This window comes from Salvelinus sp. IW2-2015, unplaced genomic scaffold (assembly GCF_002910315.2).
Source record: "Salvelinus sp. IW2-2015 unplaced genomic scaffold, ASM291031v2 Un_scaffold1858, whole genome shotgun sequence".
Lineage (NCBI taxonomy): Eukaryota > Metazoa > Chordata > Actinopteri > Salmoniformes > Salmonidae > Salvelinus > Salvelinus sp. IW2-2015.
The window spans coordinates 42,720-56,616 of NW_019943223.1; the positions used below are offsets into that span (position 1 = coordinate 42,720).

Consider the following 13,897-nt stretch of genomic DNA (forward strand, 5'->3'; position numbering starts at 1 on the left):
GCTACCAGGAGACAGGCCAGTACATCAGGAGACGTGGAGGAGGCCGTAGGAGGGCAACAACCCAGCAGCAGGACCGCTACCTCCGCCTTTGTGCAAGGAGGAGCACTGACAGAGCCCTGCAAAATGGCCTCCAGCAGGCCAAAAATGTGCATGTGTCTGCTCAAACAGTCAGAAACAGACTCCATGAGGGTGGTATGAGGACCCGACGTCCACAGATGGGGGTTGTGCTTACAGCCCAACACAGTGCAGGACGTTTGGCATTTGCCAGAGAACACCAAGATTGGCAAATTCGCCATAATGGAGTTATACTCCATTCTAGTAGGTGGCGGTAATGCATTCATTGGATGCCCACCTCCTAAGCCGCATCAAAGAATACGTATTTATGTTATTTACAATGAGCAGTACCCCACATTTGGGGGAATTATGCATTTTAAACAGGGGATCAAGGGTGTAATCATTAGTCCAAACAGTTGCAAAACGAAACGAGAGTTTATTGGACAAATTCAGGTAGGTCCCTCCCTCTTCGTTCCGTTTGCTTCCCTTACGAAAAATAAAACTGCACTGACATTATCCTTTTATAACGTTACTCGCAATAATCCAGTTTCTTTATTTACACGTGGAATTGATTTGTTGCAGAATACAAACTGCTCCATTTGGGTTTTCTATACATCGTCTAAATTGTATCGAAACAATTTGAGCTATTTTCAAATGAATTTAAAAAGCAACTTCAGTTATAACTCATTCACACATGAAGATCTAGCTGTAATTATATAATATGAGGCCTACTGCATGCATGATTTCATTGCAACTGCTGTATAGTGTGATGTCTGATGGTGATAGTAAAGTGTAAATACAGGATATTCTACACAATTGACTGGTTATAGATTTCCTCAATTTGGGTTATTGAAATGTCATTCACATATTTTGGTCCGCAACCTGTCTGTCCACAGCTAAATCCACAATAAACGACAAAGTAGTGCTGTTGCTTCTGATTGGTGAGCCAGTTGACTACGATTTTGTTTAGTAAAAAAAAAAGCGTTTCAATTAGCTAGGCTTAGGGCAACGCCATATTGTCAATACCACTTGATAATTTTCTGCAATAATGTCAATGTAGGTGTCCGTTTCTTGTGTGCTATTTTACAAATAATTGATATGAATATGTTTTAGTCATAGTTGGTAAAGATATCGATAGCATCGTGCAGTTGCTTTGCTAGCTAACGTTAGCTACAGTGCACTATTATTAGTATTCAGTTAGCATACATAGCTAGCTAGCCAAATACAGCTAGTTTTTTGGCTAGTTAGCTAACAAAATACTTAGCCAGGTGAAACGACACTGAGTCTAGATACAGGAATGCTAGCGTATTTTTGTTAACTGACAAGCTCGTTCAGCAGGGACTTTTGACAGTTATTGTAGCTTTGTTTGAGAGTGACAAGGTAACAAGTCTGCTATCGCCTTCTAGTCGGCTAAAAGTGGGTTCGGTTGTTCTGACGTGGAATTGGGAGACACGACACTTTCTTTAGTTAGCTCCATATTTATACCGAGGTGTTATTTTACAGGGTTATTTAATCAACATTTGACGCGAGAGATGGCGCACACGGAAGGACTGGACAATGCCATGGGAGAGTGTTCAGGAAAACAGGGGTCGACTCTTGGCCTGAGAAGTCGACCATGCTCCAGCGAAAGAGATGGCCAGGTCCGCGTTGTTAAAGCCTCGCTTCAGGAGAGACTCGGACCTTACGAGCCGGTGTTGACCTACCTACAGTCCGTTCTGGTGTGGGAAAGGCCGTTTCAGAGTGTGCTACTGTACACAGTGGTCAACGTTGTGTTCTGGTAAGTTTTTTTTAGAGAAATTATAAATAGTATAGCAGTGATGACAAGCATATTTGTACAATGTATAATTCATGACTTACATAAATCATATCCAAGTAGAGTAATCATATCTACTGTACCATCAGAAGCTTTTGCACAACGAAAACGTCTCCCATCAATTTAAGATAAGACAGATGGCTCACCACAGCTGCTATTAATAGATCACCAAAGCACCATTGTGCTTCTGTAGGCTGCATTAGAAACACTATCTACTATGGGGGTTGACATTATCTTTCAATGGAAATAGGCCTAGTATGATGAATCTGCAACTACTCTAGTTAAGCCTATGAAGAAGTCAGCCTGCTTCGTGTGGTGATCTAATAGTCTATATTATTGCCCAGAGTGATACATCGTAATGCATGAAACGACACAAGTCACATGTATTTTGGGGGAGAAGTGTACAGGAAGTAAGCCCACCCTAACAGTACCAGTACTGGTGTGTGGTATAGCAATTGGAAAATTCTGTTGTGTGTGTTTTAGTTTTCACACAATCAATAGACATGATTACCAATGGGTGTGTGTGTACTTTTTACTTTAAACAGAGGTCCCTAAGAAATGGGGGTCAGGGTTTTGTTTTCTTCTGAATGTGTTATCTATCTCAGTACTACTAATAAGAAGCTGTATGCCATGCATTATCAGCCAATAGTTCTCTCATATTTAATGATGTAGGCTATCAGCAACATTTCACTCCGCTGTTATTGTGGCCACTAACTGTCTTTTAGATGTGTTAAACCAAGTGGTAATGGAGCCACGTGTAATAGCTGCCATCTAGCTATCCATTTTTAGGCCAGGTGTTTGCATAGCTAGATTACATAATCCTGAATTCCAACACTGCTTTTGAAACCAATCTGTAGGCTTCTAGGCTTGTTTTTATTTGACCAGGGAGATCAATTAAGAACAAATACAATGTTATTCGTTACATGCTTCGTAAACAACAGGTGTGGACTAACAGTGAAATGCTTACTTATGGGCCCTTCCCAACAATGCAGAGACAAAAAAAGATAAATATTAGAAAAGTAAAATTGATAATAGATACGCAATGAGTAATGATAACTTGGCTATGCACAAGGGGTACCAGTACAGAGTGGATGTGCAGTGGTACGAGGTAATTTAGGTAGATGTGTACATGTAACTAGGAATAAAGTGACAGATAGTAAACAGTAGCAGCAGCATATGTGATGAGTCAAATAGTTAGTGCAGATAGTCCGGATAGCTATTTGGTTAACCATTTAGCAGTCTTATGGCTTGGGGGTAGAAGCTGTTCAGGGTCCTGTTGGTTCCAGACTTGGTGCATCCGTACTGCTTGCCATGCGATAGCAGTCTATCACTTGGGTGGCTGGAGTCTTTGACAATTTTTAAGGTCTTCCTCTGACACCGCCTGGTATAGAGGTCCTGGATGGTAGCGAGCTCTGCCCCAGTGATGTACTGGGCCGTATGCACTACACTCTGTAGCACCTTGCGGTCGGATGCCAAGTAATTACCATACCAACCGGCGATGCAGCCAGTCAAGATGCTTTCAATGGTGCAACTGTAGAACTTTCTGAGGGCCCATGCCAAATCTCTTCAGCCTCCTGAGGGGGAAGGGGCATTCTTGTGCCCTCTTCATGACTGTGTTGGTCTGTTTGGGCCATGATAGATCCTTTGTGATGTGGACACTGAGGAACTTGAAGCTCTCGACCCAGTCCACTACAGCCCCTTCGATGTGAATGGGGGTGTGCTCGGCCCTCCATTTCTTGTTGTCCACGATCAGCTCCTTTGACTTGCTGACGTTGAGAGGTTGTTGTCGTGACACCACACTGCCAGTTCTCTGACCTGCTCCCTATAGGCGGTCTTGTCGTCGGTGATCAGGCCTACCACCGTCGTGTCGTCAGCAAATGTAATGATGGTGTTGGAATCATGTGCAGCCACACAGTAATGGGTGAACAGGGGTTGACTAAGCACGCACCCCTGAGGGGCCCCCTTGTTGAGGTTCAGCGTGGCGGATGTGTTGTCTACCACCTGGGGGTGTTCCGTCAGGAGGGAGGTGTTCAGTCCCAGGGTCCTTAGCTTAGTGATGCGCTTGGAGGGCGCTGGCGTTGAACACGGAGCTGTAGTTAATAAGCAGCAATATCACATAGGTGTTCCTTTTGTCCAAGTGGGAAAGGGCAGTGTGGAGTGCAATAGAGATTGTGTAGTCTGTGGATCTGTTTGGGTGATATGCGAATTGGAGTGGGTCAAGGGTGTCTGGGATGATGGTGTTGTTGTGAGCCATGACCAGCCTTTTAAAAGCATTTCATGGCTACAGATTGTGAGGTCTATGGGACGATAGTCATTTAGACAGGTTACCTAGGTGTTCTTGGGCACAGGGACTATGGTGGTCTGCATGTAGATATTACAAAATCTTATTTACAATGCTGGCCTGGCAATGTGAAAGAGTATGTTTGCCTCTCGGTGAGCTCGAAGTGAATGCAGTTCTCAACCTTTGTTGTCCTCATTTGAACTAATGTCTAGATTGTCTGCTGTCAGCGTCTGACAACATTTTACTCAGGAGGTGACAAACACAGGAAACGCCTGTATTCAAAGTAGTTCAAAGTCACATGTACACACAAACAATATTTGTGGTGTCGGCCTTTTCCGTCACATTCAGTCAGCAACCCGCCTTTGTCAGTAACCGAGGCCCCACACACAGACACCTGAGTCTGTGCATAACTGCCACTTGCACAGGAGACCACAGGGTATGTTTGTGACATGTTAAACAAAAGGAAACGTCAGCTGTTCTGAAGCTGACCTTAGTGTTCTGTTCCAGGTTCTTTGCCCTGACCTCGCTGCGCCTGCTCTTCCTGCTGTCCTCTGGCCTGCTTGCATTCATCTGCGTTGACAGCTGGAGGAACAAGATCTGGCCTGAGATCAGAGGTGAGGAGGATATAGTACATTCATTCTGGGTAGTCTGCCTTATTCTGCACCCAACGCCACATGCCCCACTGTGTCTTGGTCTGTCCCTGCTGAGTACCTCTGCCCAACTGTGTTAATTACACCTGACTTGGTTCTTAGATCCTGTCCCTTATTCCCCAGTGTCATACTACCCTTGGTGTGAATACCCWACTGGCCCTGGTCTGTACTATTCATTAGACCCTGTATARTGAATGATATCCTTTGTCATGCCTGTCCTCATTTAAACTCATGTGGTGTAGAGTGTCCAAGTGTAGTGCATGTAGTGATGTGGATTGTTGYTAAATGCGGGTGTTAAGYRCATTTTCTGTCTCTTCCCACAGTTARAAAACCTGATGAGTCTGAAARTGAAAGGTAGGCCTACGTCTTAAAAATATATMATTTGTATCCTATCGTCACACTYTGGTTGGGCAGTGGTCACAGAGAGATGATGTCACTGWTGTTRTTGTWCTYCTATCTTGCAGCTGGGGCCTGGTGCAGCCAGGGTTGCTCAGTGTTCCAGAGCTGTGTCACCACATTGCTGAGGTCTGGGTCTCTGGGCTGGCCTTCACATCCAGCCTGGTGCAGTTCAAACGCCACAACCCTGGCAAGGTGAGGCCTTGGCACTCCCCTTGTACTAGTATGAAGGGTCTCCTATATAAACCCTAATACAATATCTTGTCTACTCTCAGCCTACTGTGAACATACAAGTAATCAGTAACTTGACCAGTTGAACTATGTTTGTTGTCTCTAGTTCTGCCTCCTGACCTGTGTCCTCTTGACCTGTCTGGTCATGGTTGGACGGTACATTCCTGGACTTGTGCTCTCTTACTCTGCGGGTGAGTACAGTGAGAGACGACCCGCCTACCCCACCCTTCTGTTTGCCAAACACCATCCTCATTCAGAGCTCCCTAATGGTGGAAAGCTGCCTGCCCTTGTTAAAAATGCATGGCTGGTGAAACCAGATCTGTGTCCCCGACACCAGGGTTCTGTCTGTGAGGTGATTACTGCCTGGCTGGGCTGAGGCAGGCAGGGAGGGAATCAGGAAGAGGGGGAAGCAGGAATGGAGGGACTCAAGGGGAGGCGGGAAGGCAGGGAGGGAGATGCAGGAAGGAGGTCAGGCTGAGATGCTAATCCCCACACCTCTAACCAATGTAGAGCGACCAATCTACTGGAGAGCCAGGATCAGGTAGGCCTTGCCAGGGCCCTCCGACGTACTTAACAATCTCGTGGCTGCTAGAGCTCCCACTCTTTGTTTCGTTCTCTGTTGAATGGCGAGATTAGTTGGGCTCAAGCCCATGGGTGTGTCTGGGCTGAGGAGAGCAGCTCGGAGGCTGGGGATTGGGTGAGCCAGAGCCTAATAGCACAGATGAATGCGGCCATGGTTCTTATCTTTTTATTGTTTGTTTGTTTATGCCCAGTGATGTTTCCACTAACATTAAGCCATTCTCTCTTGTCCCAGTGCTGGTTGTTCTGCTGTGCCCCCTGGCGGCTTACCACCGAGTGTGGCAGCGTGTGTGCGTGAAACTGGACCCGGCCCTGCAGTGGCTGGACTTCAGCGTTCGCGGGTATATGATGTCAAAGCCCATCGACAACCAGTGTGAGTACAGCGTGTGTGTTGCCTGTTCGTTTGTGTCTGATAGGTGCATTGGCATTGCTACAGTTTGCATGGACAAACCTAAACCAGTGTATCTCCTTCTACCTTGACTGGATCAAGGGAGTAGCTCAGTCATTGTAACCTGTGGTCTGCGTTTGTTTGTTTGCTCTGCAGTCCTGCGCAAGCCAATTCGGGGTGCAGCATCTGGTGATGACAGTGAGGAGGAGCTTGCTGCATTCTGTCCGGTGGTAATTCACCTGATGTATTTCACATGCAGTCCAAAAGCATAGTCAGGTTGTCATCTATCTGACTGTTATGGTTATTGAAATGGGCCTACTTTCCTGTGTTGGTTATTACTCAGTTAGATGGCCAGGAGTGGCATATGTAGCTTAAGCCTGCAGCTGGTCTCAGATTTACAATAACCTGACCCCTTTAGAGATATAAATAGCAGGCCCTGCCAGTCATATCAGGCCACATCATCTGTGATATATGGACTACATTCAAGAGGAAACATAGTATATTATGAATGACTAACACGGTTCAATGTCTTTCCTCTCTTTCAGTTTGACGATGCTATAGTAGCCAAAGAACTTGCGATGACCGACTCTGAGCACTCTGACGCTGAGGTCTCGTACACAGACAATGGGACCTTTAATCTGTCCCGTGGCCAGACTCCTCTCACAGAGGGCTCAGAAGGTACAGTACGCACCCACCCGCTGAGTCTGCACCTCCAGGCACACATGCTCTGGAGTCACGAGAATTAGAGCCAGATCCAATGTAGCTAATAGGGATGTGCATCTTTCCCTATCAAGACGATTGGATACGTATCTAGATACATGGGCTACGATACAGGAACGATACGTTTTTAGTTTGACACTTCGTTTTTGATTAGATTGATGCAATTCGATGCAAACACATACATTTTCCATTCTAATTTAAAATCAGCTGCTGATGGAGATCATGAGCTGGGCCTCTCTGGGCTGGATCTGTCTGAGCTGGTGTGTGTGTGTACAGTGCATTCGGAAAGTATTCAGACCCCTTGATTTTGTTACGTTACTGCCTTATTCTAAAATTGATTAAATCGTTTTTCCCCCTCAATCTATACACAATACCTCATAATGACAGAGCAAAAACAGGTTTTAGCTTTTTTATATATACAAATTTATGAAAAATAAACTTAAATATCACAGTTACATAAGTATTCAGACCCTTTACTCAGTACTTTGTTGAAGTACCTTTGGCAGTGATTACAGCCTCAAGTCTTCTTGGGTATGATGCTACAACCTTAGCACAACTGTATGTGGGGAGTTTCTCCCATTCTTCTCTGCAGATCCTCTCAAGCACTGTCAGGTTGGATGTGGACCGTCGCTGTACAGCTATTTTCAGGTTACTATAGAGATTTTTTTGATCAGGTTCAAGTCCAGGCTCTGGCTGGGGCACTCAAGGACATTCAGAGACTTGTCCCGAAGCCACTCCTGCGTTGTCTTGGTTGTGTGCTTAGGGTCGTTGTCCTGTTGGAAGGTGAACATTCGCCCCAGTCTGAGGTCCTGAGCGCTCTGGTGCAGGTTTTATCAAGGTTCTCTCTGTACTTTGCTCCGTTCATCTTTCCCTCAATCCTGACTAGTCTCCCAGTCCCTGCCGCTGAAGAACATCCCCACAGCATGATGCTGCCACCACCATGCTTCGCCGTAGGGATGGTGCCAGGTTTCCTTCCGACGTGACGTTTTGTATTCAGACCAGACTTTCATCAGACCAGATAATCTTGATTCACATGGTCCGATAGTCCTTTAGGTGCCTTTTGGCAAACTCCAAGCGGGCTGTCATGTGCCTTTTACTAAGGAGGTGCTTCCATAAAGGCCTGATTGGTCACCTCCCTGACCAAGGCCCTTCCCCGATTGCTCAGTTTGGCCGGGCGGCCAACTCTAGGAAGAGTTTTGATGGTTCCAAACTTCTGCCATTTAAGAACGATGGAGGCCACTGTTCTTGGGGACCTTCAATGCTGCAGAAATGTTTTGGTCCCCAGATCTATGCCTCAACACAATCCTGTCTCGGAGCTCTACGGACAGTTCCTTTGACATTTACATTTTACATTTAAGTCATTTAGCAGACGCTCTTATCCAGAGCGACTTACAAATTGGAAAGTTCATACATATTCACCCTGGTCCCCCCGTGGGGAATGAACCCACAACCCTGGCGTTGCAAGCGCCATGCTCTACCAACTGAGCCACACGGGACCACATGGCTTGATTTTTGCTCTGATATGCACTGTCAACTGTGAGACCTTGTATAGATAGGCGTGTGCCTTTCCAAATCGTGAGCCTCATCAGCTTTTTTTGTGTCCCTGTTTTGCATGTTATTTTGGCATTAATACGTGTCACATATCAGTTTGCAAACAATTGTTGAGTTAATAAAGCCGCATACAAACATGGTATCTTTTTGGCTTTCTTAAGGCAGCTCCAAAATGCAGGTGTTTCAGGCTAGCTCAGTGCTTTCTGTGGTGGTGGGGCAGCCAGCAGAAAATACGGAGCGTAAGGGTTGGTAATGTGATTGGTTCAGTGTTCACTCATGGGGACACTACGTCACCGCAAAATCTACGGGTAGAGCTCGAACATTCAAGACCCTTGGGTGCTGCCATAGAGTTACTTTAGAAATGCCCATCCAAGAAGGCTCAAGGTCATTGGCCACAGATAAAATCACGTTATATATTCAGTATCTTTGATTGGACTGATCATGTCGACATCATACTTTCAAAATCTTAGCTAGCAGTCATCAGCATGAGTCAAGTCGACCATCTACTGGCAAATCCTTTCCAATCCTTGTCATATGAAGAGAAATTATAGATAAAACGTATCGGTGCTCCTCGGCTATTGGACATAAACTTTACACAACAAATCGCAAATTCAACAATGAGTGGTATGGAAGGAATCAGTGGCTAACTTCAAGAATTGCAAAGCGATCACTAGCCTGGTCGTCAGTGGAGCGGGTATGTGGTCCAAGTCTGGATTTAAGGGTCTCTTTCCAAGCTTAAAAGGATAAACGTTCAACATTGGCCGTGCTGTCAATCCAGCATGACTTTGGCTGTGCTCAAAACAACTGGAAAATCTGAACTGGGAAATATCAGACTTCAGTGAGTTCAAGACAACTGGGAACTCAGAGGGGGGGGAAAACGAGCTCTGACTGGGAAAATACGCTTTGAACGGTCATCCAACTCGGAATTGCAAGTCGGGAACTTGGGCCTCTTTCTAGAGCTCCGACCTGAAGATCACTGACGTCATCATGATTCGACCTTGTTGTTTTCCTGAGTTCCAGTTGTCTTGAAATGCCAGACTTTGACAAAATTTGTAGACAAAATTTGTCCACGAAGAACTGCTGTGCCACCTTCCTGTTTAAGTGAGCACAGCACAACAAAGTGAGTCCAAAAATGTATTGTATGCTGCTGCATAAATGATGTAATATGGCAGGGAGATATGTATACTGTAGCTAAGAAAGTAATATTAAGTATATGTTGTGTAGTAAGCTGTTAGTAGCCCATGTGCCTCGTCCTAATAATTTGGTACCTTTTGGCCCTTAATTTCACCGACTGTTCTGACTTGGTGGTGCACATGTAGCCTATAGCCTGTTTTAGAGAAATGTAATCATTGAATATTGTAAGAGCTTTAATTGTCTACTTATATGCCCCCTTATCCTACGGTTCTGACTGTAAAAACGTCCCATGTTCTGAATTCTGTCGCTGTACATTTCAAAAGTGCTGAACAAATAGTTATATTGACTACGTCCGTCCTAGCTCGCTCACTAATGTCTTAGAAGAAATTGCAGATTGCCTCTTATCCGCTCGTCGTCCCCTTATGCCATAGTTTGTACCTCTCCATTGTCAGTAGAAACCACATTTGTTTAAGCAAGTCAGACATATTTTTTTTAAAGGCAGTAGGCTGAATGAACTGTTTCACTGCAAGACAAGGCCCTGCTGATAGCCAAGTGTGGCAGTGGTAAGGTGTTGGGACTCTGCTGTTGGAAGAGCTTTATGTAGCCCATAATAGTTTGTGGTCACCGTTACTGTGCAATTAATGTATTTTTTAGTGTTGTGTAGTGTTTTTTGAGTTTGCCCAACTAAGATTTACATGCTAAAATCGCCACTGGAAGCATCTCAAGGATGATCAATGGAAATACCTGAGCTCAATTGTGAGTCTCATAGCAAAGGGTCTGAATACTTATGTAAATAAGGTATTTCTGTATAAAAAAAAATTCTAAACATGTTTTTTTTTTGTCATTATGGGGTATTGCGTGTAGATTGAGGAAAAATATTTATTTCATAAATTTTAGAATAAGGCTGTTAAGTAACAATGTGGAAAAAGTCAAGGGGTCTGAATACTTTCCGAATGCACTGTATGTCTATGGTGTATACTATGTAGGCACCTGATCTGAGCCATAACGGGAGACTAGTCATCAACTACCCCACTATCAGATTAGAGGGGGAGTGGGCAATATAGCCTATGTTTTATCCCCCACTTTGCTTCTGAAATCACTGTCACCCACTAATTAACTTGTCATTTTTGCAGATTAAATGTTTGGTTTAGTAATGTGTCCATATTTATCGTTTACAAAATGGCTATGACATAGCCAATGAACACAACTTTGGATTTCACCTCCATCTCAAAATTGAATGGTTTTGACCATTTGGAAGTTTAGTGAGCTTTATTCCGGTAAAACAATTTTACAGTGCATATAAAACACAATTTAACAGTGCAGAGATAACAATAACATAGCAAATGACATAGGTTGTCACTCAACTAATAAAGCTTTTGAATGCTGAATGTGCTGTGCAGATGTGCAAGATCACGAACAGACTGCTGTCCTTCCGCAGGTCAGCGCATGAAGCAGTCGTATGTTAAACATTTGAATCGGTGACCGATGCGTATCTGTGAATTGTAGCTAACATTAGAAGCCTGTATGATAGGATGACATGTCACAAGGCACTGCACTGTGTTTTCTGTACTGTGGCATGACTGCCTACTCTGGTAAGACATGTTGTGCAGGGTGATTGTCTGTTTTAAATTACAAATGACATTCCAACATCTTGAACCCCTTCCTCTCCGTTCATCCTCAGATTTTGATAGACACAGTGACAATGAGGAGTCGTTTGCACGAGACCTCAATGACTTCCCCTCCATCAACCCAGACGCCACTCTGATGGACGACGACGATGACTCATGCATCGGGCTGCCCAGCCTGGGTCTTCGGTCTGGGCGGACTGGCCCCCGAACCACGGCTGAGCTGCTGGATGTGGAATCCCACCTGGACTCCGACCAGGACGACCTGGACGAGGAGCTCTCTTTCGGCGGCCCCCCCCCCGCTTCTGACTTCCTCGGAGGTGACCTGGCTGGAATCATCGCTAGCAACATGATTCAGGCGGCACTGGTTGGGGCCATGCAGCCTCGTCCCCCTGCCGCCCGCAGAGAAAGGGTGGGGCCCACCAGAGCTGGTGCCCATAGGGGCTACCGCAAGCAGTCTAGCTCGGAGCTGGACACGGACTTGGACGGAGAGGACTTTGAGATGCTGGACCAGTCGGAGCTGAACCAGATGGATTCCTTTGGGGGTGCAGGAGGACGGGGAGGAGGGCAGGGGTCCAGCTTCCTCTCCAACCTACTGGGGAAACCACAGTGAGGCGCCTCTACCTGTGCATAACAATCAAACTAAGTCTGTGTGTGTGATTGAGTGATTGGAATGTTTATGGCTTGTTTTGAGTGTGTGTATGTGAGTCATTTTAAATGTAGGATCCAGCAGCCAGGCTCCTGATTGGCCTCAGTTGATATCACTGTGAAGTACTTCTGATTTCTTTATTTTTCTATCTCACTTTTCAATTTCTTCCTTTAGTCTGTAGCTTGTATGTGTAAGCCACCACCATTCAGAAAGTGTTCTTTTGCAGGCTGAGCAATAGGAAACGCAATGTATAAAAACTCCATCTGTTTTTGAAACAGCATTACGGAACCACTTCTCTGTACTGTCATCCAGTATGCCCTAGTGAGTAATACGTATTTTTTTAAGTCGACCACCAGGTTAGTATACACATTTCCTAAAATGCTAGACACACAGGGCTATTTAATATGGGACCAACTTTGACATTCCTGTTGATTAGTGAAGTTTTACAACTGCAATGACCTTGTTTTGAATAGTTTTAGCAACAGCTGACTGGTACTCTCTCTTTTAGTAAAAACCACTGCTTTCATTTTAAGACACTCATTCTCTAATAGAAACCAAGTCAATATTTATGGTGATATTTTTGTTGTTGATCATTCTTGATTGAGACATGAATTTGTTTTGAGTCTGAAATCATTGTTTTAAAGAAAGGGGATTGGCATTTTAGTTAAATGTGTTTTACTGTCTCCCCCCTGAATGTTTCTTCCTACACCAGTGGTCCTGTTTTGTTTGCTGTACTTCTGGGTAGATCCGTGAATGTAGGGTTGCCTCCTGTGTTCTCCATGTGTCTTGAATGAGCAGTCATGGGCTAGTTAGATCTTTTTGTCTTTATCATCACAATAAGTAACTTTTATCAAGTTAACCTGCTCCTTGTATCCCTTCTCCCGTGGCATTCCCAATCCCTGTCACCATCTTCACTCATTTTTGCCGATCCTTCTCCGAGGAGAATCTATAGAATAGACATGCATATGTAAGAAGTACAGAATACAAGCCTTTAGTTTAACCTCTAAACTCATGCATGAACCACATTTTGTTAAACGTCTTAAGAAAATTATCAGGAAAGCGTGTTTACATTGATGGGTGAACAAAATGCTGGTATACAAAACTCAACCTGATTAGCCTTTTTAAAAGTGTGAATATGTAAAGGAAAATATGTAATATGCTTGTCTTTTAAAAACTAGGGTGCAGTAAATGTTAGCCTATTCTTTATTTTTGTGTGTGTGCGTGCAGGTCAGCATGATTAACCTGCGATTGGCAAACAAGATCCTGCTGCTTTTGTCTTTTCATGGTCATTGAATCTCAAATGACCCAGAGATGGGTTTTGCTGACGTAACAGGATCAAACAATCAGAAAGAGACAATGCTGGTTTATATATAAGACACATTGCCCAATAATGCTATTTGTGTTGTATAGAAAATCATGACACTGGGAGATTTCATACAATAGAACTTCTGGGTCCCCCTGTTCATTGAGATGGCCCAGAAAACAGAACCGGTCTGATCTGAAAAGGTTTGGGATTTTAATTAAAAAGAGTGAATGTACATGATTTGTTTTGGACCACTTTAGTTTAAATAGGGGTTGTTGCAGTATCCCTTCATGAAGACTGCCAGGCAATTCTTCATTCATGTTCTATAAATGTGTTCAGTACAGTGTGTTTTTTTTCTCGCTGACATTGGTTTTGATGTGCAAACCTTATTAAATATGAAGTCTGGATTAAATGTTTCTTTTGTTATTTATAAACAATGCAATATTCCACAGATCCAAAGTCACAATTTTGACATCCTTTTGGTCCACCAGCCAGTGTTGCTGGTAGATAATAAAAAATAAAC

At 44.3% G+C, this 13,897-nt stretch overlaps 1 protein-coding gene across 3 annotated transcripts; it reads left to right on the forward strand.

The window, feature by feature from the left end:
* The first annotated feature begins 489 nt into the window (after positions 1-489).
* On the forward strand, positions 490-13,786 carry LOC112072220 (reticulophagy regulator 3-like). 3 transcript variants are annotated; one of them, XM_070439704.1, is made up of 10 exons: positions 490-507; positions 1,558-1,831; positions 4,656-4,762; positions 5,122-5,152; positions 5,263-5,389; positions 5,532-5,616; positions 6,240-6,377; positions 6,549-6,622; positions 6,938-7,070; positions 11,479-13,786. In XM_070439704.1, exons 2-10 carry the CDS (start codon positions 1,587-1,589, stop codon positions 12,033-12,035), a joined length of 1,497 nt encoding a protein of 498 aa, XP_070295805.1. In that variant the 5' UTR covers positions 490-507; positions 1,558-1,586; the 3' UTR covers positions 12,036-13,786. The 3 variants fall into 3 exon arrangements, with proteins under 3 accessions (XP_070295805.1, XP_023995401.2, XP_070295804.1); XM_024139633.2 differs by lacking the exon at positions 490-507 and adding an exon at positions 978-995; XM_070439703.1 differs by lacking the exon at positions 490-507 and adding an exon at positions 1,006-1,110.
* Positions 13,787-13,897: the final 111 nt, after the last annotated feature.